The 26,243-nt window shown below is 40.0% G+C and overlaps 1 protein-coding gene and 1 long non-coding RNA gene across 2 annotated transcripts; one reads left to right on the top strand and one right to left on the bottom strand.

Annotated features, from left to right (window-relative positions):
* Positions 1-1,065: 1,065 nt before the first annotated feature.
* Positions 1,066-1,861, bottom strand: LOC109144498. Its single transcript, XR_002045290.2, has 2 exons — positions 1,444-1,861; positions 1,066-1,337 (listed from the first exon to the last, which is right to left on the bottom strand). It is a non-coding gene; the product is annotated as an uncharacterized LOC109144498 (long non-coding RNA).
* A 269-nt stretch (positions 1,862-2,130) lies between these two features.
* On the top strand, positions 2,131-26,196 carry KLHL7 (kelch like family member 7). Its single transcript, XM_039549942.1, has 11 exons — positions 2,131-2,408; positions 6,356-6,458; positions 7,445-7,538; positions 8,737-8,861; positions 10,622-10,797; positions 13,427-13,601; positions 14,778-14,920; positions 19,606-19,846; positions 22,788-22,989; positions 23,275-23,372; positions 24,926-26,196. The coding sequence occupies exons 1-11, from the start codon at positions 2,289-2,291 to the stop codon at positions 25,207-25,209; spliced, it is 1,761 nt and encodes a 586-aa protein (XP_039405876.1). The 5' UTR covers positions 2,131-2,288; the 3' UTR covers positions 25,210-26,196.
* Positions 26,197-26,243: the final 47 nt, after the last annotated feature.

Raw genomic sequence — 26,243 nt, 5'->3', positions numbered from 1 at the left:
CAGTGCTCAAGGCCAGGCTGGATGGGGCTCTGGGCAACCTGATCTAGTGGAAAGTGTCAAGACTAGATGATTTGTAGGGTCTTTCTAACCCAAGCCATTCTACAGTTCTACGTACACACGAAAGCTGGTTTTCATCAAAAAGGAGGACAGCATCTTATCTCATATAAAATGACATTTAACCCTGAAAGCATTTTAAATAAAATAAATCTAGAACTTTGTCACACAGCATGCCAGCTTCTTATTGGTAAGGTGACCGGTCCCACCTGCCTTGGTATCATGCTCTGCTCCTGGCTCAAAATTCCTTTTGGAGCGGGTGGCCCTTGCTGTTCCCTCACAAGCCGTCCATCTTGTACTACAGTCTGAAGTAGTGAAAACTTCATGAAAGAAACTGGCTTTATGGTATGCTGTCCTTTAGGGAGTACAGAGGTTCCCTGCATCACAGGTTACCCTCAGTGTCAAATCCCACTGAAGCTGCTTGCAGAATTCGAGTATGGCTGAGCCCTCACTTGAGCCTGATCTGGACATCATGTTAACTGCCTGCCTGTGTTATAGGCAGATCCCTGGATATCTCCGATACACTGATGCTAATCGTTAGGTCAGTAATGCTGCCCGGCACAGAGCAGTACAAAGGGAGGTACCACACCCAATGCTGTCAAGGTCTGGAAGTGCTCAAGTGTTGTTTCTCAGTGTAAAAGGAACCAGCAGTAAATTCTCTGCTTAAAAGCAGCTCCCCAGGGAAAGGAGGGGCAAACCCCTGCTTTTGTATTTCCTCATAACAGCTCGTGTCAGCAAAAGATCCGACCTTGGGAGCAACAAGCTGAACTCCTTAAGCTGGCCAGTATTCCAGAACATGGCAGTGCATTTGGGACCGAGCACAGATATTTATCCCCCAGCACCGCTATTTCTGCGTATCCCACGGATAAAGCAGGCATCTTATGATTACCTTGAAGATGAAATCAAAACTCTATAGGTAAATTCTTTATACCGTGAAATCTGAAAATGAAGCACATTGCCAGTCTTCTCCTTTTTTTACTGTTACATGATAAAATCTGGAAAGTCAAGTGATAGCTGTGTCAGTTTTGTTTATTTCAACGAAGCAAAGGTCAAATGCATTAAAATTCTTACAGCTTCTATTTAGTAATAGCTGTTAGATGGCAGAACCACAGGATATCAAAGTCCATCTTTTTAAATCTTACCATATGGGACATGGTATCAGGAACAAAGCGGCTCGTTCCTTTTATTAATAAAAGAGCCTCATGTTATTTTTGCAGGAATCTCTCTCCCTTCAAGTCATGGCATTAAGCTGTTCAACGCCTTGTTATCCGTGGAATTAAAATCTGGAACATCACACAAAGGCACAAACAGCAAATTCACACTATTGCTTCTGCTGTCACTATCCTATTCAAAAAACGAGGATCAAAGCACCAAATACTTTGGCATTACTTCTGGAGGAGGAGTGGCTGCAGCTGTCAGGACAAAGAGGTTTTCTTCTGGATCACGTTTGTTTCGTTAGCCAGCCCACGTGAGACCGGGACACACGTCGCCACGGCAAGACGAGATCCCTCCAGCGAGAGCTGCAGGAACCATTCCCCTCACTTGCTCCCACGCACAGAGCAGAGAAAGCCCCGCCAGCCCCTGGGGCAGGGCAGCCTCAGCCTCCTGGGCAGGCCTAGCACGGCAGGGTCCCCAGGAGCCCGGCAGGGTTCCCAGCAGCCCGGCAGGGTCCCCAGGAGCACGGCAGGGTCCCCAGCAGCCCGGCAGGGTCCCCAGGAGCCCGGCCGCACTCCGCCGCTCAGGGCGCTCCCGCCACGGACCGCGGTCGGAGCTCCCGTGAGGGGCCCCGGCCCCAGCGCGGGACCAGCGGCGGCCGCGCCCCTCGCGCGCGTGGCCCCGCCCCCGAGCCCCCTCGTGCCACGGCGCCCCGCCCCCACTGGCCCGGCCCCCACGCGGGCGCTTCCTCCCGGCGAACCGCGCCCCCGGGCGGCCGCGCCCTTCGGGCTGCCGCGCACGCGCCCTCCGCGTGACGCTCCCGAGCCCCTCCCCGCTCTTTGTTTACCCCGCGTGGGGCCGCGCGCCGGGCGATGGCGTCAGCGCGCCGGGCCCCGCCCCCAGGCCGCGTCCGCCGCGGCGACAGCGGCGCTCCGGGTGCTGCCCGCGTCCCCGCCGGTGTCCGCGTCCCCGCCCTGCCGCCCCGTGCCGAGCGCCGCCACACGTTGTTCGCCGCCCGGCTGCCGGCGGGCGCATGTTCCCGGTCGCGGTCGGCGTGCCGGCGGTGAGCGCGGGCGAGCATGGCCGCGCCCGGGTCGGAGAAGAGCAGCAAGAAGAAGACGGAGAAGAAGCTCGCCGCCCGCGAGGAGGCGAAGCTGCTCGCCTCCTTCATGGGCGTCATGAACGCCATGCGCAAGCAGGTACGGGAGGCGCTCGCCAGGGCCGGCGGCCCGCGGTGTCCGTGCTGCCCTGAGGGCAGGTCGCGCTCCCGCGCCGAGGGTCCCGTGGGTTTCCCGTCTCTTGGGCCCGACTGCGGGGAAAAACCACCGGACCCGGCACCGCCGGTGCCTCAGGGTCTCCGGAGCCGCACAGCGAGAGTGGCGAGTTCCGATCTCATTGGCGCCGGCGCCTTGTGGGTGCTGGAGGCAGAAGACACCGTGGATGTGTTTTTCCTTATCTGATAACGCCTTGCGCGTGGTAGGGCAGGAGTGAAGCTGTGATTGATGGATGGCCCAGTGTCTCCAGTTAGAGCATTCACGGAGCCCTTCTCGAACCGAAGCCCGAGGGCAGTGGAAAGGCGCTGATGCTAGATTTTTCACCAGAAACTCTTCTCTGAACAAATTGAGTGTGTACCCTGTGAACAGTGAAACTGCAGCGGGAGGAGAGGGATGAGTGGAACCATGGTTTGGTTTCACAGGTGGCGTTTCTTCTTGAATACCTGTGGCCATCGTAATTGGAAGCCAGTGACAGTGTAGGAGTTCGGTGGCTTCATCCGGCCTCAAGTTATGCACTCTTGGGCTGATCAGCTTCCATAGTCAATAGTTCAATGAGTATTAAAGGTGACTCCTCTGTTTACCAATAGAACAAGAGGGGTAACCAAAATTGCAGTCATACCAAGTACATTTCAGTTGAGTTGTCCAAACTAAAATATTCATTTTTAATTATTTTTTTATAAAAAACATTGAATTAATGGTACAAGAGCAGAAGGATGATACATGTAACTCCTTGAATATGAAGAAATCTGTCTTCTCAGAGGAGGAGCTAGATTAATTGTGGAACTTTGGTTTGTTTAAAAACAGTGATGTGGAGCCATAGTTAAAGCTGACTCTGAAGCCACACCATGTAGGGGCTCCACACTTGGCTCTGTCATGTGTTGTATCTTCTAGGGTTTAGTTTGTTGTCCTCCAGTGTTAGTCTTGCCAGAGGCTCAGTCCAGCTTTTAATGCTGTCTGCATCAGCCGTCTGGGTCCTGACTTCACAAGTGTTGGTGTTGGTTCTGCTTTTTTCTAGCACTTCTCTTCTGTTCTATCTGAACACTATCTGTTCTTCTCTCACTAGTAGACCGTCGGTTATGTTGTCTGCATAAACCATTTCACAAAACTAAGCTCTTATGTATGAAAAACGAAATTTTTTTCAGTGACTTCAGGTAGTAGAGTTAAGACTTAAAGCCTGTGATCTATGTTTTTTGTGTAGTCTTTTTTTCTGATCTAAAAGTGTAAACATATTCCAAGGTGTGGCTGAGTTAATAACTTGGTTCCTCAGTGTTTAGTTCATACCTCTGTTTTTGTTTAGAAGGAGATGCCAGATGCTGTTATGATTTGTAAGTAGATAAAGGAAATATTGCCCTCCCTTAGATGCATGTACAGTCCCTAGCACAGGGAACTCACAGTGTTTTCAGTGTAGTTGAGTGCCAGCTCTCACGTAGCTATGAGCCACTTCAAACGGGGAGTGAGAGGATCAGCATTAAGTGCTGTGAAATCTGTGTGCACTTCTGATTCCAATTCCAGCATCTGTGACGCCCAGGGAGGTGCAGCTCTGAGTTTCGCCTGGAAACTTCTTATCTCACCTCAGATGGTGGCTTTACATATCCCACGCAGTGCTGACTGGTCCAGAAATTTCTGCATATTTCATGAAACTTATGCTTCTTTTAGGAGCTGTTTGTAAGAGGAGCTCGAGTATTACTGAGGGAGTAGTGGGAGGTGTGATTATACAGGATAAAATTGGGAAGTCAGCAGTAGCCAGAGGAAAATACACTAGTTTCAGCTCATTACTTGTGCTAAAGTTGTAAGAGGATTTGTAGTCGTCTCTTTCCTCTTGCACTTTAAGTCAAGAACTATGCTGTAGTTACAAAACCTGAATATGAGTTAAAATTTCCTGTGATGGCAATGTCGAGGTGCATGTGCTGCTCTAGATACTTAGCTCATTAGTTTAATCTGTAGGAATCTGGGCCGATGGGAACATACACCTAATTTTAAGGAGGCTGCTTTTTGTGTGAGCTGGGATCAAGAGGAAGCCTCCATGAGTATCGGATTTTAGGGTAAACTATGTCCTGCACTCAGGACAGGTAAGATGTTGGGGCCAAGTGTGTTTAGTGCATGGAGGACTTGTTGCTTTTCTCCAGCATTGATGACCCACATCCTTGTGGGCTTTCCTGAACTATTGGACGGCGTGTGCATAAGTCCTTTGTTGCAATATTGCAGCTCAGTGGAGGTCAGCCAAGAATGAAGTCATTGGGAATGAAGCTGGGATAGAGCTGCAAGGTGTTGCTGAACCTGTTATTTGGAAGGTGAAGTGCCCTGCAGAAGCTCACGCTTGGGTGTGTCCTTTGGTTAACACCAGTCACCTGTTGCATCATGGAGGTGACCCAGTGACAACAGTGGGTCCTTCTGGAAAGAAGTTCAGGAATCCTCAGAAGACCATTAGTTGAAATGGAACCGTCACACCCAGAAACATCCCAGGGAAAGAAGTTAAAATGATGGTCTGTTTTGGGTGGCAAATGCACCCACAGAGGCCTTAGAACATCTGAGGTGTTTCAATTGCTGAGCTGAGGCATTAAATGTATCTTAGAAATGCAGTGTGGAGCTCAAGCAACAGTTGCCCATCTTGGCAAAGCTTGGCCGTAGGATTTTATGGTATCTTGTACTGCTAGTTTCCAATGCTTGTTTTGAAACAGAAGTGTCAGAAATTTCAGCTTTTAAAGGATTTCCTCTGAAACTTTTCTGGAATGGTCTCTTTTTTGTTGCTGTTTCAATCCAAAATGGTTTAAAACTACAAAGGGAGCTGTATGTCACCTCCATCTAACTTCCACTTAGATAATATTTTTGAAAGTATTATTTATATTTTGTCCAATATGTGCTTCTGAGTGTCCTGTATAAAAATAAAAACAGGCATGTTTGAAGGAATTGTAAATGTGGATTATCAGCCCTAGATAATATTGTCTACATGTGGAAAAATGTCACAGTTCTAAGCAACTATCTATTTCCCACAGTAGAAATGTTCTTTTCTGGGGCTGGCCTTGGCATAGGTGTTTTTGAAAGCAGTTCCATGAACTTAAGGTAGTTGCCAAAAATTCTTTCTTTTTTTTTAATAGATAGTTATAATTAACTGTAGTATGATATGCATTTATTTCACTCAAAATGTTCTTAGAAAATATAGCATTTCAGGACCTATTCAAATCGTGTGTTTTTACCCAAATCCCTCCTGACAACTTTTATAAGTTCTGTTGCTTTTCCTTCTCCTTCTAGAGCATGACAGCTCACATGTAGGGGAGAAACTGTATGCCTACCTATAAACAGCAAACAAATGAGAAATAAATTATATTTTGTTTGGAAGCTAGTTGCTCATCAGGTATGACCAGTCAAACCCTTCCATGGAAGTGGTATTTTTTGATACATTTTCTTTAAAATGCTCCATTGAATGCTTTGAACTCATTCATCACTTTGGCTCCAGCTGGGAAATGGGATGGCAGTCTTCAGGTAGGAGGTTCCTGTGGATTTTTTTTTTTAAATCAGCAGCAGAGTAGAGGAGAGCCACTGATAGATGAAAGCAGTGCAATATAAATGCAGCCCCTGCTAGATGCTGCAGAGCCTACATTTTTGTAGGCTGATATAAAAGCTACAGGAAATACTTTAATCAGAGTTCATGTTACTCATGACCATCCTGTACAAATTCATGGGTAAACTGATGTTTGCTAGTTCTCCAGGCTACTGAACTTCGACTTTCAGAAAATCTTTTTATCACATAATGCTCTTGAGTTGTGCGTGTTACAAAAAGCAGTGCGTTTCCATAAGCTGTTTTTAAGGAAGTATTGTGGAAATATTTTCAAAAATGCTGATTTTTGTCTTTTTTTTTTTCCCCTCTGATTCAGAAAACTCTGTGTGATGTCATTCTTATGGTTCAAGAAAGAAAGATCCCGGCTCACCGTGTTGTGCTTGCTTCAGCCAGTCATTTTTTTAACTTGATGTTTACTAGTAAGTCTTCTGAAAATTGATTGATTTTAAACTTTCATGGTGATATCCTGTTATAGTTGTCTCTGTCAACCTGTTTTTCTTATGAAAGTGATTAATTTGAGGGATAAGTATAGGTGACTATTTCTCATTTTGTGTCCTTTGTTCATTCATCTCTGTTCACCCCTCCCCTCATTTTCCCTTTAACTCTCTCTTGGGCAAGTCAAGTGATACTTGATATGTAAGCTCTCTAAATAACTGGGGCCTATACACTGTATTAGAGTTTATCTCCCTTCCTTAACCTGAAAATTGGGAATTTTTTTCTCCCATTACAGAATTTGTCTGCCCCGTTGTTTCCCACCGTCGGGCACTTTTGCATATAAATTGGGCTTTCAGAGGTTAGGGACATGGTTTAGTGGTTGGAGTTGATGGTCTTAGAGATCTTTTCCAACCTTAGTGTGATTACCTTTATTCTGTGATTCTGTAATTCTTTCATTATGCTCTCCTTAGAAATCAGGTACCTCTTGTATTTTTTGTATTCCTTACCCATGAATTGTAAAATTACTGTAAAATCAAAGTTGAGTGGAAGTAAAATAACCATTCATTCCAGTGGTCAATGGTGGTAACCGTCTGTGGGCAAACCTAGTGCTGTGTCTGGATGTGGGGAGCTGTCTCCATTGTTGTTAGCATGAATGTGGAAATGGCTTTTGACAGTGGTAATGCTAACACAGCATTCTGGCTGCAGTCAATGACATCTAGGACATTTTCTACTTAACACACTTTATCATAATTTAGATAATACAAGGATGTACACACACCAGTTATCTTGTTTGTTCCACTGACTCCTTTGCTGACTTCCATTAGCAATCCTAGGAAAACAGCAATCAACTCTGAGCAGTTTTTTAGCAGGTTACCACTTTGTATAATTGTTTTATTTTCTACTATTTGCGAAATGTACAATAACTAGAGTGGCTTGTTGATTAAAAGTTTGTCTTTTAATCTGTTTGCAGCAAATATGATTGAATCAAAGTCCTTTGAAGTGGAGCTAAAAGATGCAGAGCCTGACATTATTGAACAGCTTGTGGAGTTTGCTTATACTGCAAGGTAGTTTTGTTATTTAAAGCTCATGCTTTTTCTAGTAAGCCTGCCAATTATAAATGATAAAATCTTAAAATAATGCTTTTGTGATTCATCAGTTTTATTACCATTTCAACTCTCTCCTTTGTTTAAAACCTGATGTGACTACACCTTCTATCCTTCTTCCCTCTTCCTTTTTATTTAATCAATAGGAAGCCCCACAGACTAAGGAGAAGGGTATTTGCCTCCAGCAAGCAATTCAAAGCACTTCAAGCTTTTGACTTCAATTTTAGAGTCAAATGATATTTGCCATGGTTCTGTAATTCAGGTCCTTATTGATGTCAGCAGGGTCTCTCTTTGTGGCCATGGTAGCTATGGCACAGAACCATTTCCAGGAGTTATGCCTTCATCTCAAAGCAGGCAGGTTGGATAACTCTTCTGCGAACAGTTTCCCCCCTACCTCAGGTAGTCCTTGTATTTGGGAGTTCTTATGATTTTTTTTTTTCTTCCACCCCCCGCAGACAGAGCTCTTGCAGATGGCTAGGATTATAAACAGTACTTAATCAGCTTTAATCAGACCTATGGATAGCAGGCCTTTCATCTAATGGGATTAACTCTCATTAGGGAGGCTTTCTCCTTTCTTTTGAGAGGAATCTTCTTGTGTAGTCCATCAGTGGCAAGAGACAGTCAGTGTCAACAGCCCACCCCAGCCACCCAGGGTTGCCTGCCCTGATACCCAAGCCCTAGACTGTGGTTTCCATAGCTTCTCTTGAAGCACTGCCAAACTGGTTGTTCTGCTTATGCACTCTGGGCAAATCAGCCAGACCAGTCCTGACAGAGTTCAGACAGGTTTTGCTGATGTCTGTTTGGGTGTTGAAAATGGTCATTAAAAAAGGTTCTGGGTTTGGTTTTGTTTTTTCTTTGGTGAAAGTGGTTAATCACACAACTCATAGCAATAGTGTAGGACTGCAGAGGACTTGTGTTAAAGGCTTATTCTTCAGATCCCAGCACTGGTTATTCTTTGCCCTGCCTGGGTAAAGTAGAGCAAACAAAAGCAGTTTGGAAAGATCATGAAGGATGTGTCCTTAGACTGGATGTGAAAGATTCTTGGGTAAATAGCAGGGAAATAATTTTGCCATTTACGTGAGGCTGTGTAAGTTGCTTTTTTTGTTGCAGCAACTTAGGTCATTTCAGTGATGCTAATTTTACACCTTCTGTTTTGCAGAATCTCGGTTAACAGCAATAATGTCCAGTCTTTACTAGACGCAGCAAACCAGTATCAGATTGAACCCGTGAAAAAAATGTGTGTAGACTTTTTAAAAGAACAAGTTGATGCTTCCAATTGTCTTGGTAAGAGAAATAGACTTAAATTTACTGTTTATTTTTTAGCTTGCTGTTCCTGAAAAATAGATAGTATTGTCTATTTACAGATAGACAGTTAATGTTTGGCTAAATCCAGGCATGTAAAAATAATTTTTCTCTGAATCTGAACTGTTGCCATTTGCCACAGGGTCTACTTACTGTACAAGGTCTCATCCAACTTGGCAGGACACTGGGGCTTCTTGTTTGTTAGAGAACTGCATGTGTTTAGTAAGGTGGAGCTTTCAGTTGTTTCTGGACTTGCAGACAGAATTTGACATACTTGTAACTTTTACAAAACTAGCATTTCTTTTACAAGTATAAACAGAATAAGTTTAGGCTACTTTTGGTTTTACTTACTTTTCGTTTTGACTGAAAACGATGAATGTCATCTGGGCAGGTTTGATAGCATGTTCTGTAGCTCTAATGTGAACTCAGTGTTACAGAAAAGGTAAACAACAAGTAGAACAAAATATTTCTTTATGCTTAAGATTTGGTGCACTTCATATAATCAGAAATTTAAGAGAAACTTTTTTTAGTATGTTGGGTAATTCTCCTAGGAACATCTCAATCATATTACAGATGTTTATAGTAGCAACAGAAATGTTTTGCAGAGTATCTGAATTACAGTGACTCAACTGATACTTCAGTGCAGTACAGCTGAGGTTCTGAAATAACTGCTGGAAGAAAGGCATTACCTACTAAGGAAAATGCCACTTAGGCTTGCTTTGAGGCATATTTCTGCCCTGTGGCTTTTGTTAGGTGGAAAATTAATTATGGTCTCTAACACTTGCATACTTTGTTTCTAATTTATTGTGAAAAGAGAGATAAAGATTAAAACAATTTTTCCTTAAGGTATTGTTTTTAAATTGAAACATGTTTTGTGCAGGCTCATAGGCAAGTACACAGTTAATTTTAAAAAAAAGTATTTGAAAGAAACCATGGCTTAATTTGAATCTTGAAATTTTGTCAAGAGGTCGTACATGTGGATTTTATCTTTCTAGTTTGCGTTTTACTACTCTGAGCAGCTCCAGCTAATTGCAACCCATATGTTAGTGAGTTGTTCCTACCCCACTTGCCATTTCCTCTGTGGCATGGTGAGAGGTTGCTGCTGAAAAGCTCTGTGCTTACATGGTTTTTAATGGCAAAGTTGGCAATGGTGGTGCTAAGCTGCTCTTTCTTTTTATACCTTTATGGCAACCTTCTGTCCTTCCAGCAACATCAACTTGACTTTGTGTTGGTCTGCAGCTGACTATGCTACATGTATAGAAAAGTCCCAGTTCACCATGACTCTTGAAGGAAACTGGGCTTGGTTGGTGACTGATGCTGCATGAGCAGGTCAGGAGGGGTTGTAAAATGTGGATCCAGTTTCTCAAGCTGTTCTGGTTAGATGTGGTTATTGTGGCGTGGCTCAGACTTGGTTAAAGTACTGTTGTCTGCTTTGTTATTGGGAAAGAAACAGTGAGGAAATAGTGCTGGAGAGATAGTTAATACAGCAAGTGTTGCAGGTCTGGCTCTCCAGTTAGTTCAGTAGGAATAGGGATCAGCAGTTCGTCCCTATCTTTGCCTTGAATTGCAGATGAGTTATGATAGCATGTGTTTTAATGGGGGGAAAGAAAAAGCATTGTAACAAATATTAAACTGGGGTTGCAACTATCACTGAAATTACAGTAATTGTATTCTATTTTAATATATTAAAGGTAATTTTAGTTCAAGTTTAGAAGGATTTTTTTCTTTATTTTCCTTCATAGGCATAAGTGTGCTAGCAGAATGCCTGGACTGCCCAGAACTGAAAGCCACTGCAGATGACTTCATCCATCAGCATTTCACTGAGGTTTACAAGACAGATGAGTTTCTTCAACTTGATGTTAAGCGTGTGACACATCTCCTGAACCAAGATACATTGACAGTGAGGGCAGAAGATCAGGTGAGATCCCTGTTTTGTAGCAGCTAAAAGCATTGAACTTAACTATCTTCTTTTAATCAAGAACTGGCTTCAAGCATTCAAGTATCTCACTTCTGATGTTCCTAGAGGATATGATGCACATAGTGCTTGCTAAATTGTGGAAAAAAAGTGCATCCTAACTTGGTCAAAACTAAATATTAATAAATACTCACATTTCAAGTGTGGTTTGTATTTGTGTTATTTCAGCAAAGTAGGAAGAAAGAACTCACAGAGGGAGTAAGCAGCACAGTTTCCTTTGGCAAGATAGCTATAGGGCTTCTGATTTGATAGTACATGAGCTAAAGTGTTTGTTTTATAGTGGTTGCTTCTAGATTGGGATTTATGTGCTTTTGGTGAAAGTGGACCACTTCAAAGTGGTGAGCAAACTGCACCTTAATGGATGCACATTTCTACCTGAGTATGGCCTAGCCCATTCCAGAGAGCTGTTTTCTGATGGAGACATATGCATACACAAGCCTGGGGAATTGAGGGACTTGGAAGTAAGATGAGTAAAACGCTGAAAGCTCGATGCATTGGCAGTGGTGGATTGATGGAAGACCCTTATTTAGGGACTGGACATAAAAAAAGTTTAGGTGGCTGAAAGGAGCCTGGAGTTCCACTCAATTAAAATTTATAACCTGTGGTAGAAATTACATCCGCAGCCGTCCCATTTGGAATGCTTGATTCAGCTTACAGCACAACCCTGAATGATTGTTTGCCAGCTTGTTCTTCCTACTGCAGGAAAACAGGAAGCATATAGGTGTCTGCACTGCAGCCCAGACAGGTGGTTGTAGGCTGATTGTAGCAGTTGAGTGGTACTTGTAGGTTCTTAGTCAAAGCTGTTGAAAACAAACTGAAGTCTTACTTTTGTAGCTCTGCTGTTCTGGTGCAGAACTAAATTAATTAAATTAGGTAATTTAAGTTTGTTTGGGTATGGCATCATTCATACCTTTGAAGTGCAACAGAGGGATGTTGTAGCTGAGATGGTATGTATATCCTCTTGGAAACTGATGTTTTTCTGACTGTGTAGTTTCCATTGACACTGGCCTCCAACAGGCAGAACAATTGATTTGAAGCATTAAGATTTAGTTATTTGTCTTACCATATGGCAATGTAACTTATGAAAATAAGAATTAGTAAGAGTGGGGGATAAAAACAGGTGATTGAATATGGTAGTTGGCTTGTTGCAGGTATAAATGAGTAATGTCTTGCTGAGTGGTGGGAAGTGTTCACATCACAGGGTCACATTCTCAGAGCTGGAAGTGTTGTCTGGCCAGAGTGACATTTTAAGATTTACATTCCTGAAGTTCTGTTGGTAAGGTAGGATGGCATGCTTTAACCTGGCAGCAGTGGTAGAAGTGTTATGTATTTGGCGTGGCATCATTAAAATTCCTTTAGGAAACTGGTAATGTGCAGTATGAAACTACAGAAGTTTGACAGTTGTTCTTCAGGAATCTTATTTCTCAGGAGTACCTCATGAAAGTTGACATTATACTCTAACTTTTGTTTTGGTGTGGAGCGTAGTTACATTTAGCAAAAAGAGAAGGTAGCTTTAAGTACTGTCTGTCCTATACAATGCTCCTGTTCAAGTCATTCTGTTGAATTTCCTTAGCTGATGAAATTGAGCCTTTAATCATTGTTTTCTTTGCTCTGGTAATTTTGCAGGATTGCAGCTGGAGTGGTCTAGTAGTTCCACTTCCATGAAGTGTCTTTCTGTGTTGTATCTCAGTCACTCACTACCAGTCATTGTGACCAGTTCAGCTACAGGTGTAGGCACTGGTTGTGCTATTGCTTACAACGAGGTTGTCCTGCCACTTCAGAGCCAGTGCTACTAGATAAGCTTGCTGGGTCTGAGAGCTGCATGGCAGTATCAGAGTACATATGTAATCCTGTATTTTTTTTTTCATTTCTTCCTGACCCAGCAGACAATTATAAATAGAGCAGATTTCTTGATTATCTTCCCTGTTCTGCCTTCCCTGACCCCTAAGAAAACCCCTTATCTTTTCCTGTGAGGAGGGAAAAAAGAGGAGACTGTAAATTGACAGTAGTTTGCAGATAAAAACTTTGATATAAATGGTCCCCTAAGACACAACAATAGCAATATATTTGGATACCCAACATGATGATTTGGCAAGAGAACCAGTTTATCACCTTAGGAGACTATATCAAGTAGAAGTTATTTCATTTCTGTGAAAGCATTGCTGATGTTATGGCACAGAACTTGGAGAGTATTAGATTTAACCTGGTAAGGGAGTTACCCACATAAATGTGAATTGCAGATTCATGCTTTCCATTTGGAGGGGAAAAAGTTAAATAGCAGAAGTGTGGGGCTTTTGAAGTTTGTAGATGAGATTTATTCAGTGGTTGTTCATTTGTTTTACTTCTTGTCTGAGCATTGTCTTTTTCAGGGCTTGGTTGACTTTTCTTGCAGGGGGGGATTCTGGGGTTTTTTTTTTTTGAAAGATGGCAACGGGCTCCCCACATACTAAAATGTTAGTATAGATTAACCTCCAGCAGGCATTAGAATCAATTTATGGCATTATGGTTCTGTTACTTGTCTTGCTGTGTGGTGATGTACCTTATTCCTTTCTCTCCTTGTCTCTTGTTTAAGGTTTATGATGCAGCAGTCAGATGGCTGAAGTATGATGAGCCAAATCGCCAGCCGTACATGGTTGATATTCTTGCTAAAGTCCGATTTCCTCTAATATCAAAGAACTTCTTAAGTAAAACAGTTCAGGCTGAACCACTTATTCAGGATAACCCAGAATGCCTTAAAATGGTGATCAGTAAGTTGACCTCTAGCTGAAATCTTTATGATGTTCTGTATAATTAAAAAAATGCTTTGGAATTTTTGAAAATTGTTTGCTTTAAAATGCTCTGACATTTTCACATTAAATCCATCTGTGTTCCCTCTAGGATGCTGTTTAGTTGAAGTTGGATTAGCAGATTATTATGTAAATAAAATATAGCTTATGTAACAGTGTGACTTTCATTTGTTTTCTCCTAGCAAGTGACATGAACTCCCTGAGAAGTTACGGAATGGAGATTTTGTCAATGACTCATTAGAGTAATTGAAAGTTAGTCTGACCTTGCGACAGGCTCGTAACTTCAATATCGTTCATGTTCGTATGTGCATTAATAAAAGAAATATGTCAAAATTTTGAATATTTTAAAGCTTCCCTAAGCAAATTAGAATGTTAGGTGTATGTTTTACTCTTTTTTTTCTCTAATGTATACTGACCATTGATCCTACAATGATTGCTCCTACATTTGCATTCTCAGGGTGCAGATGAAATAGGAAACAAGCTTCCTTTTTGTTTTTAGACATCGTTTGTAAAATTCTATCATGTAAGAAAGAAAAGCAATTTCAGTAGCAGTTAACTAGTTGGCTTCAATGTAGTGTAGATCTAAAAATCAGTACAGAACTGTTTTCCTTCAGACTTAATGAGCAGGATTCAAATTAACCTATATGTTGGTAAGTATTTGCTGACATTTGACATCACAGTCATACTTCCTGTGTGGCACGGAGTTGGGTGCACTGTATAGGAAATAAGGATTTTTGTCTGGCTTTAGTGGTTTGTAGTGTCGCTGATATTTTTGCACTCTTTGGAATGTTTTCTTGTAGGTTTGCTTCCTTTTTACTGTTTCAATGCAACAATCTTAATTGCTTGTTAATATTGGATAAATGAGCTGATCGATCCATTGGTACATAACATGAGTCTGTATCTGTCCTGTTTTCACATGGAGCAGCCAGTTTGAAATAGGGTGTAATCTGGATGTATGCTCCCACCCTCACATGCTGCTGTGCATTCTTCCATTTTGAATCAAAGCTGTATAGGTGTAACGTAGAAACTTGGTTTTCCTCTTTTCCCTCCCTTCCATCTCTTCCCCATCCCTGCCTCTGAAACATCCCTATCCATGTATGAGCACTGGATCTGCAACAGTTGTTGTCTTCCTTGCAGGTGGGATGCGATACCACCTCCTTTCCCCAGAAGACCGAGAAGAGTTAGTGGAAGGTACCCGGCCAAGAAGAAAAAAACATGATTATCGCATTGCTTTGTTTGGAGGCTCTCAGCCCCAGTCCTGCAGATATTTTAATCCCAAGGTAATCGTTACCTCAGAATGCATTAAGATTCACTGTTTGTAATCTTACCTGTTTTCTTTGCTGATGATACTAAGACATCATGATTTACAAAATGGTATTAGGAAGGAAGTATTCCCTCCCTCCTGGGTATGCAATTGGAAGAATATGGTTAACTAAGTATTTTCAAGTCTGTGTACCTAGATGTAATACTTCATTTTGAATAGAATGATTGTGTTTGTTTCTTAGCGATATTAGATACAGAGTGCTGATCAATCTGTCTGAGTTGAGAATTGATTGGTATGTGCATTCCACAGCTGCAAATAAACAAAAGGTCACTAAGACATCAAGCAGTTGGTTAGGAATATATGAAAGTCTGTATGCATGTGCATGCGTTTAGGTGTTTAGAGATTAACTCAAAGCAGGTTTTTTTTAGCCCATGTTAAGTTACTGGCTAGATGTTAGTGTAGAACCCAGGTTTTAGAGGGGTTTTTTTAGTGCATTTATTATAAATATGCAACCACTTCTAAATCCCAATGGTTCACAGCTTTGTTTGTTCATAAGAGTATATGAGGAAAAGAATGGGGAGCCAAGTATTACGTAAGTGGAAAAGAGTGAGTTTCTACAACAAAAAACTTAGAGATGGTCAGTGTGGGGCAAGCAGATTCTGCCTGAAATTTATTCCCATGTTTCTTGAATAAAATCAAGCCACAGGAATGGTGTATATTTCAGCTATGCAGACTAAATGGTTTAGAAGCATCAACTGCATGCAGAAGGATTACCCATACCCTGTTTTACCCGACAAGCACATACAGTAATACAGAACAAATTTGCTACGTAAAAATCAGGGCTCTCTTATGTTATGAGATCCCATGCATGTAATATTTTGTTGAAGAAATTCTGGTTCTAACTCAGCATATTAAATGCTTGCTAAAATTTCAAACAGTTTTGTGTGCTGTGTGAACTTTATAGTCAATGTGAGCTCTGTCAAATCTAATTCTGAATGAATGAGCCTTTGGGATATGTTTTGAACTTTTCTTTCACATTTTCTTTTGTAAGATAAAATTCAAGCCACCTTCTCTGAGTACCACTCAAGTCTGGGGGGGAAAAACCCCAAACCTACCAGCTTTGCTGACTTAGAGAGACACTTAATATGTATTCCTATTGGGAATTCAAAATTCTTAACTAACGACTGCCTTTTTCCTTTATACACATAGCCAAGATAAGCAGCACTTCAACTGGGGATGAGGAGGTGAGGGGTACAGAGCAGATAACTCTGTCCTTTCCAAGGTCTGAGTTTGGGAAGCCTCTGATCAGGGCATTCATAACTTTTCAAACAGCTGTATGGTTTTGGCAAAGAAATCTGTTTTGTAGACAATATGTAGTATCTGTGAAAGTCTACATAAAGCATAGGATAAAAGAGCTTTACCTTTCATAGACTACTTGTCCGGGCATAACACCAAAAAATAACTGTATTTGGAAGAAACTTTGCAGAATTGCCTCTTGATCAAGACTTACGGCCTTGCATGTGGAGTAAGGAGTGGGGGAAGAATGGGGCACAGGAGGAAAATTTTAAAAGTGGGTAATTGGAGATCTTTATTCTAACAAGCATGTGTTCCTTCAATGTTTTCCTCGTGCTTATATGCATTCTTAGCTAGCCTGTCATATGTCTTGTTGAACAGCTTTTACTTAATTTCCAACTCTAAGCTATTTAAAGGTCCTTTTGTGGATGTTTTGCTTGAGTATTTGATTTTAATCTTTAAACTGTGACAATAGCTTATTAAATGCAACAAACCAAGCATCCAGAACCCCTGCTGAATTACCATTTAACTCACTTTAATTGATCTCGTCAAAAGATGATGGGAGGGTCACAGAACAGAGAATTAAGCTCATGTATGTACTTTTGCAAGGTTAGGATCTTGGGAGAGAATTGAAATTTTGCTTTTTGTCTGTTGGACTGATTGAATAGTGACCTAGTCCCTCACTTCTGATTTTAATTAAAATCAGTAATTTAATTAAATTCTGACATGTCACATAAAGAAACAGTTCAAAACAAAGGTTATGTTTTTCCTGAAAATATTTTCTTGGTTGCAGTATGAGTTTCCGTAGTTCTTATATGATAAAATTAGTGCAAAAATTTAATGTTCACTGATGCCTTTGCACACAAAATTAGTCTCTAATGCTGATATTCATTTCCTTGTTGTCAAAAGGGTTCTTTAAGTAAGACTGGATTAGATACTGTGTATATTGTTTGTTGAGAATGTTAGCAGTATTACTTTAAGACTATATTTGCTATCTTTGTTGCATTGTAACTGGTATTTCTATTGATGCATGTACTTCATCAAGAGAGCAAAATGATGCAACAGGACAGATGCAGACGGGCATAACACTTGTGGAGCAGTCTGGCACTAATCTGAGTAGACATATGTGATTTCAGAATACTACTAGAAATCCTAGATGTTCTATTAACAGTTGTGGGGAGCATTTTCTTGTTGAATTTTCCACAGAATATTTAAAAAAAAAAAAAATCTTTTTTTTCCCTAGGTTGGGAATAAAATACTTGTTGTTTTGTTTTATGAATTCTCAATACATAATTTATACATGATTGAGATTTTGTCACCAATATGGTTATTCCTTTGAAATTGATATCTCCAGTGGCCAGAAATGGTTGGAAGTTTTAAATTCTCAGCAGTGCAAAATTCAACAATGGCAAATAAAAAGTAACAGATGCCTGGCAATGCTGTTTCTTGATGATTAAGGGAACCAGCATACCTTTCATGAGGAGATAGAGCTGTAGTCAATAAGCTATTAGTGGGGAGGTTATCCACAGTGGGCATGTCCGCTGGTTTTTATGACAAACTTGGAAGAGGGATCAACTGAAAATGAGAAAAAGTCTTAAATGAAAAAAGGTACTCTTTCCCAGGGCCCATAATTGTGTGTGCCATTCTTGTCACAGGGTCTTGAGGCTCTCAGGAGTTCATGTAGTTTTAATAAATTCAATAAATTGATGAAAGAGAAAAAGGTATAGCTTTTGCCTCTGGTGTCCTGCATTGCAATTTGATGAAAACAGCGATCAGCTGGGAAAGAGTCACCATGTATTTATCTTGGTCCATCTTTCCCTACTCAGTCCCCCAGAATTGAGACTTGCACTGCCCAGGGCTGTGTGGATCTTGACTGTGGTGTAAAGCAACATTTCTGCATAATTCCCAGAAGTGTTAAATTCAAAAATTGAAATCAATTCTGTGTGGTACAGACTAACACCGAAGAGCATTGCAAGAGGATGACCTAAATTGCCTCCTGCTGAAAGAGGAGGATACTGCTGAGTATACTCAAGTTATGGCTTTTCATTTGATAAAGGTATGAATTAAATGGATACATGAACGGAAGCCATAAAAGTGGGTCAGGTCACAGCCCTTTATAACAGTAAAGGAACACAACAGGATATTTTGTAAAATTGCCAGAAGTTTGAGCTAGAAAGTATGTTGATCTTACACAATGCACTGAGACATTTTCTTAAGATTTATGCAGCTATTTATTTTGCCATGCTGTAGTATGGCTTTCCTTTCTAGGATGCCCCAGGACCTGTTTCTCACCATAAAGGGCCACATGCAGCTGACAGCTCTTCTTGATATGGGGGATGCTACAAGAAAAGATTGTAAGATGTTCTGGACTATAACATGCTCTGCCTCTCTTTCTTTGAACCCCCATGTAGGAGTCGCTGTTCTTCCTCATTGACCAAGGTGTTTGAAGTATGTCCTTGCTAAGAAAATGTAATGATGTAACGTCTTGTGTGAACCATTACAGTGAAGGTCATTCAGCAGGTTGAGGTAGACCTTCTTGAGGTGGCACAGATAACAGTTAAGGTCCCATACTTTCCTGTTCAGTATAGGATGCAAACTATGCTCATGGAATATGTGAGATGCTATTACTCAAGAAGTGTTTCTTGTGCTGTATGCTATCCTGGTCTGCCATCAGTTGTTGAGTTTGGTGTTTTTAAGGCTTTGGGCATTACTGCTCATATTTGATACTTGTTGATTTTGCCAATCTATGCAAAATCAGTTTCTAGGCAACATGACTGCAGTATTTGTGATGGAGCATTACTCTATTTCTCATGCTATCAACTGTGGATAGCTATAGAACATTTGTGTTTTGTAAATTCTGTAAATAAGCTTCTAGCTGTCATGGTAATAAAGTATGTATCAGAGCTTTTTTACTGAGTTGCTTGTCAATTTGGATATTATCTTCTTTTTCCATTGTCTTCGTTTGGTGCATTCTGTATTTTATTATTTTTTAGAAAGAATCTGTTACTATATGTAAGATGTCTTTTTCCATTGCTATAAAAGAAAATGCAATCCTACTTTATTGATTACATGCATTGTTTCTAACATGATAGCAGCAGGAGGTCAATTCTGTTGGAAAAAAACACCAAAACTGTTTTTCAGGGAAGCTGTACTGGGTGCACACAGGGAATGAGGAAATAGAAATTCATAATGTCATGGTTCATTGCAGCTAACTATGTCTGTGTCTAAGAGAATTTTTCAAGAGTACGCCTGAGGAGTATTCTTCAATAAACAGTGTTCATGTTTGTTTTGAAAAGGAACTTAAAACTGACCATATCTAAATCTCTATGAAAAGCTCTGTTTGAAAAACACTCACTGTGCAGGTAAGTGTTATAATCTATTAGACATTACTTGTTCTTTGTAATGCAGGATTACAGCTGGACAGACATCCGATGTCCCTTTGAAAAGCGCAGGGATGCAGCTTGTGTCTTCTGGGACAACGTAGTTTATATTTTGGGTGGTTCCCAGCTCTTCCCTATAAAGCGAATGGACTGCTACAATGTGGTGAAGGATAGCTGGTATTCCAAGCTAGGACCTCCAACACCTCGAGATAGCCTTGCAGCCTGTGCTGCTGAGGGCAAAATTTATACATCTGGTGGTTCAGAAGTGGGTAAGACACTAAAAATCTTTAAAACAAACAAAAAAGCACAAAGAAAGATAGCTGGAAATTTTTCTGGTTTTTGCATGATTTTGTTGACAAGAAACTGCACGTTGCCATGTTAGACTAATGAGTTTATTTTCCCATATTTAGGATTTTATCTCACTTTGCCCAGTCCAACAACCTATTTCTGTTGTGTTTTGAAAATGGTTTCACTGATTGAAATGAATAATGTTTACATTAACTGGAGTGAAAAGTACACTGCAGCTCTTAAAAAGTTAAAAGATGATCTTTAAGGTCCCTTCCAACCCAAACCATTCTATGATGGTGTGATTCAATGAAATATATTTTGGGAGTCCCACTCTTACCTTTCTTCTATAAATCCACAGAATTCAGTGTAGTTTAACATTTTCTGGAATGTGTGACCAGAATAGCTGCATTTAGACAACAGCCTTCCTTTTATACAGCATATATTGGGTATATATATAATGAGGTCTTTTAAAGGGGGGGAAAAAGGTGGAAAAGAAATCTTTTACAGCTACTGCTTTTGGTGGTGAAATTGTACTTGGTCCTGTAAAGGAATTTGTCCAATTTTTCTGTCAAATGACAGAAGTTATCTTCTGTTACTTTGTTATTCTATTGGTTTGCTTCCACAAATGGAGAAATGATACATCCTTTAGATGTTATTATTCAACATAGTAAAGAAAAAAATAAAAGGCAATTGAGATTTTTTTCTCTCGAAAAAAAACCCTGGAAAGTGACTTATGCTGTGGTGTTACCAAGAACATTTTATTTTGTCTAAACCTGATACATCATCAACAACCCAAAAGTTGGAATGTAAGCATGCTATAGCCATAAAAATAACTATGTGAAAAAAGCTGTGTTCTGGGGAATAAAAATAAATGGAAAAAAAAATCATAGAAGGAAGATCCTTTTGAGGTCTGCCTTGCTGCAGAGGGAGGTGGACAGAGGAAAAAATGGTTATGATCTGTGCTTAATATTGATAAGTCACTTAATGGGAAGTTGTAACATTTAGGCTGTTATCTGACCTCTAAAATATTTTAAGAGGTCTAGTGTAGCAGCAGAATAAGCAGTTCCCAGCTGCCACCTCGTGTGGTGAATGTGAAATAGCACCTTTCCCATTACTTGAAATAGGCTTTAACTAAGGCTACATTAGGAAACTTGGAACACTACAACATCTTATAAATCTTCGCAGTTTCCCATGTTTCAGTTCATGGGGAATAACAATACAAACTTTTGATTGTACAGTACATTTTCTAATTCATGGTAAATAGTTAATACAGCTATACTTGAAATTTTAATTTAGCAGTTTTTGTAGAAATACACCCTCACATTACTGCACAGTTTCACTTTGCTTTCCATAAATATTATTCAAGACAGAATAGTAAAAGCTAAACATTAATAATGGAGTTTATTTTGCCTGTACTTTTTCTTCAGAACTCAGTGCACACTAAAAGTTTGGAAAGGTCTGTCTCTTCTGAATCTAGTATTTTCTAATTTGAAGCAGGCAATTATGTTGAAAGCATTAATCTGAAAAAATGCTGCAGTGTGTTTAGCTCTAAAGAAATCTAAAAATTGTATGTTTTTTCCATCAATTGAAGAGGTTGGATTACTGTGCCAGTCCATTACAGAAAACACGGCTCATTTCCCCTTCTTGAATTGATGGGAGTCCTGTTTTATTTGCAATAACTAGCAGAGTTTGGAAGCTGAACATACCAGATTCTTCCACTCTTGTTTTGGTGCAGGAGGAATACTTAATGTTATACTGAGAATGGAAGCTTCTATATGTTTAAAAAAAAAAAAAAAAAAGACAGGTCTGCTGAATTTTCCATGGATGGGAATTTCTACAACTTGAAAGCAATAAGAATGTCTATTTGCATCAAAGAAAATGTCTACTTACATCAAAGAAAAAAATATCCCACTCTATACAGTTTTTGGTGATACTGAGAATGATAGGGTGTGAACAAATGCACACTTTATAGGAGTCTATAGGAATAATTTTGGGTCTGGAAACAGCATTGTTTTGAAGGTTCAAATCCTCAGCTGGTAGTAAGTGCTGCTGGTGTGACATGCTTAATTTTTAGAAGTAGAGAGCCAAGGTAAAACAGGCACAAGAAAAGGCACCTTTAACTGTTCTAGGTGAATATCTCTTGAAACAAAGGGAAGAAGCATCTGGTTCTTTTCTGATAAAGTTGTATTCAACCTTCTCTGCCTTGGCTATGATTTGGTCACTTACCTGAGCACGAGTTTTGAGCCCCCATCTGTATTCATTAGAAAAATCACTTTTGATTTCAGTAATAGTTTTCTGGGCTTTTGAGGGAAGAGTACACAGACCAGAAAATAAGTATCTGCCAGTCCTCAGGAAGAAAGTAAATGGGGGAGAGGTAGCTGCTTTGTGGTTGCTAATAATTCAGGAGTCTGTTTGACAGAAGCTATCAAATTCCTAAGGCAACAAGTATTCTAGGTATTGGGCAAGTCACATTGCTTAGAGGTAAAGGACTCATGAACCTGTAGTAAGTTTACAAAGCTGGTTTCATCCTCACATCTGAAGTTCACTATATTTCAAAGTAGTAAGAGTAGCATGAGCTGATGACAATGGGATGGGTAATTTATATACATCTCTGTTTAGGATTTATTCCCCTCCAAGAAAAAAAATTCCTTATTTTTTTTCTTGTTGTTTTTAAACACAAATAGCAGTTTCATAAACTTCCTTGCATATTTTGGAACAAAAGGGTCAAAATAATTACAAGTATGTGCTTTCTGAATAATCCCAAGTTTAAATCTGGTTAGTTCTACTTTTGGAGGTGGGAAAGCAGCTTTCCCTTTTCCACTAACAAACAAAGCATCAATTTGATAATTGCTGTTAGACTCTTCTCTTGAAAGACAACCATAAAGATTAATGCCACTTTGGTGGGTTTCTATTCTTTTTAAGGCAATTCTGCACTGTATTTATTTGAATGCTATGACACGAGAACAGAGAGCTGGCACACAAAGCCCAGCATGCTGACTCAGCGATGCAGCCATGGAATGGTGGAGGCGAATGGGCTCATTTATGTATGCGGAGGGAGCCTGGGAAACAATGTTTCCGGAAGAGTCCTGAATTCCTGTGAAGTTTATGACCCAGCCACAGAAACGTAAGTGTTGTTTTCACTCAGGTTGTTTTTAGTCACTTGTGTCTTTGCTAGCTCTGTAAATGACTGAAGTACAAGTGACTACAGGAAAAACTCTGGTCAGGAATTTTTCCTGAGTTAGCAGTAAGAAATCAGTTATTTGCAGTTCTACTTGAAAGATGTTTTTTCTTAAGCAGCTTTCTTCACTATTTCATTTTCCTAATGATAGGTTTTATTTACATATTTTATAGTTACTTTTTACAAATTAGATGGTGATTTGTCCTTTTCTGTTTGGCTTATTTTCCCCAGGTGGACTGAACTGTGTCCAATGATTGAAGCCAGGAAGAATCATGGGCTGGTGTTTGTAAAGGACAAAATATTTGCTGTGGGTGGACAAAATAGTTTAGGTACTTTAATTCTATTTATTCTCTAGCTGGTCACACAAGGTTTCATGGGGCTTTTTTCCCTTTTGGAAGGAATTCATTCTACTCTGCTCAACTGAAAAGCCTCGAGCAGCACCATCAAACATGTCCTGTTGTTGTCACATTGGTGTTGACTTCTTCCTTTCACCTCCCCACTTAACTGTATCTTATTTTTCAAATTCTTGTACTAATGGCAGTACTGTCAAGTTCAGATATGCACCCCTACTGTAGCCCATCTCTGAAGCAGTTAATATGGCTAAATCAGGCATCTGAGAAAAGAGATATTTCTTCTTTTAGTTATTAATGTGTTTTGAGAGATTTTAGCATTCTTTTGAGAGACAGGTAAATGTGTAGCCACTATTTTAGGAACTTGAGTCTAAAGACTTAAAGCTACTCTGATATTGTAAAATGGTGAAAATGTGAGACCTCTTTTGACTGCTCTAGCTTTGAAATATGATTTACTGTCATGGACAGGTCAATTATGATCTGCCTGTCTCCTTGTCTTTAAAACTAGAAGAATAATACTTTACAAGAAGAATTGAATTTTAATTGCACAGGGTTTCTGAAATGCTTTTCAAAATGGAAAATTCTCATCTATGAGGTTTTTAAATCACTGTTTATGGTAAGTGGAATACTTCAGATTAATGTTATTTTAGAATATAGCTTGATTTTTAATTGGCTATTGAAACCATTCCATCGTGATTGATCCCTGATGCAAAAATAATACATTATTGCACAAACATTTTATCAATTCATAATCTGCTATCTTGCAAAATGGAAGTGTATTCACTGAATGCTCCTCTCAGAAGTGTTAAGAATTGTTCTTACTGCAATAAAATGAGGAAGAGTTATGTCTGGGGTGAAAAACATTTATTAACATGATAGAGAGATTTCTTAATCACTCAGATCTAATAATTCAGGACTGGAGGTGAAAACTGAGTTAAATAGGGACAGCAGGATGTTTGTAGCTATTGTCAAATGTAATTACTGACATATTTCCTGAAGAAGCAAATCTTAGTCACAAAATCTACTCTTCTCTAATAACTTTTGGTTCCTTTGGCCCTTTTCAAAGGGACTTAGGCTTTTACACTTCAGTGATTTTAGTATCATCATGAAGAGAGACCTCCTCTATCAGTAAATGGCCAGTTTTGGTAAAGGTACCCATGAGCCCTCTAGAATGAAATGCCCTTGCGGTAGGGAATTTTCAGGTAATTCCTGAGTTTTAGTCACTAGCCCCAAATCCATCAGAAATTCAGCATCAAAATTTCTTCTGTCCATGAAGTAACATGTTGGAATCTCTAGAAAGCATCTAGTGTGAATTTATTAGAATACATCTTACTATCTTCTTTTTACTTTTCTCTCATTTTGTGTTTATACAAGGGTAAACTACTAGTTTAGAAACTGGGGTGTATTTTCAGATTTGCTTTTTTAATTGTAGGGTTTTTGAAACCTTGAAAATAAAGACTTAAGTTTGCATGCTCTAGTGCAGTCCACACAGTACAACATAATAAGCAGTTATCTATCTCATTGCTTTGTAGGTGGCCTTGATAATGTAGAATATTACGATATCAAGATGAATGAATGGAAGATGGTGTCTCCAATGCCATGGAAAGGTGTAACAGTGAAGTGTGCTGCGGTGGGATCTGTAGTCTATGTCCTGGCTGGTTTTCAGGGTGTTGGTCGCTTAGGGCACATTCTCGAATATAACACTGAAACAGACAAGTGGATAGCGAACTCCAAAGTCCGTGCTTTCCCAGTGACAAGTTGTTTAATCTGTGTTGTAGACACTTGTGGGGCAAATGAAGAAACTCTAGAGATCTGAAGACCTGTAGGACATGCCGAGGCATTCTTCAAGGACTTGGGAAAAGATGGTTATTGGTGCTTTGCTTCCATGTTTTACTGAATCATGTTACATTTAATAACAGGGGAAAAAAATAAGATGCAGTCTTTCAATTTGTATATACAGCATATTGTATAATGTGGATTTTGTCATGCCCATTTTCTTGTCTGTTTTAAAGAGATGGGGATGTGTTTTGAGAATCCACTTAGCTAGGTGGTATTACATGGCATCTTCCTTTAAAAGGACTGTGGGTGTGGCCTTGTCAAACATAGACCCAATCCAAATATTTAGAATGCCTTTAAAGCATTTGATGAAGAAAAGATTTCTGGTTAAATGGCATTTTACCAAGATCAGTTGCAGAGACACTTCATTTAAGAAAGGTGAGTAAATACAGCTTGGCTCATGAGAAAGAGGAACGACAATTTTTTCTCCTTCATACCTACCTGCAGAAATCTTACTAAGATAAAATGAAGATATTTTCTCAGGAAAGACCAAGGACTGCTGTCTAATAAAGATTCCCAATGTTTCTACAGCTCTCTAGATCATGATAGCTCCTCTTCCAGTGAGTTTCTTCCATCATTTGCATGACTGCATATCCATTTTTTAAGGTTAGAGAGGCCATACATAGAGATTAGAGAAACACTGTGATGGTCTCTTTGACATTTTGTGGAGTTTTCACAGGAAGACTTCTTGATTTTATTATTTTTTATTACACTGAGGTAGGGAATGGTGGGGGAAGTTAACAAGAGTTGTGCACTATAATTAGCAAGTTGGAAACTTGGAAAGAATTTTCAATCTTATCTTCCCAGGCATCAGACTGTACATACTGCAGATGCCAAACCATTAGCAAAGATGGGAACAGGAATGAGAAAAGCAGAGTCAATACAACAGATACATTGATTTTCTTCTTGAAAATGACTGTTTTTAAAATGGCATGAACCAAGTCATTAAAGATACTTTACAGAAGTCTTCAGAAGTTGCGCATGGTTATTCATCTCTGGTTTAGAAGCACAGAG

This window comes from Corvus cornix, chromosome 2 (assembly GCF_000738735.6).
Source record: "Corvus cornix cornix isolate S_Up_H32 chromosome 2, ASM73873v5, whole genome shotgun sequence".
Taxonomy (NCBI): Eukaryota; Metazoa; Chordata; class Aves; order Passeriformes; family Corvidae; genus Corvus; species Corvus cornix.
This window is presented reverse-complemented; position numbering and strand designations above follow the sequence as displayed.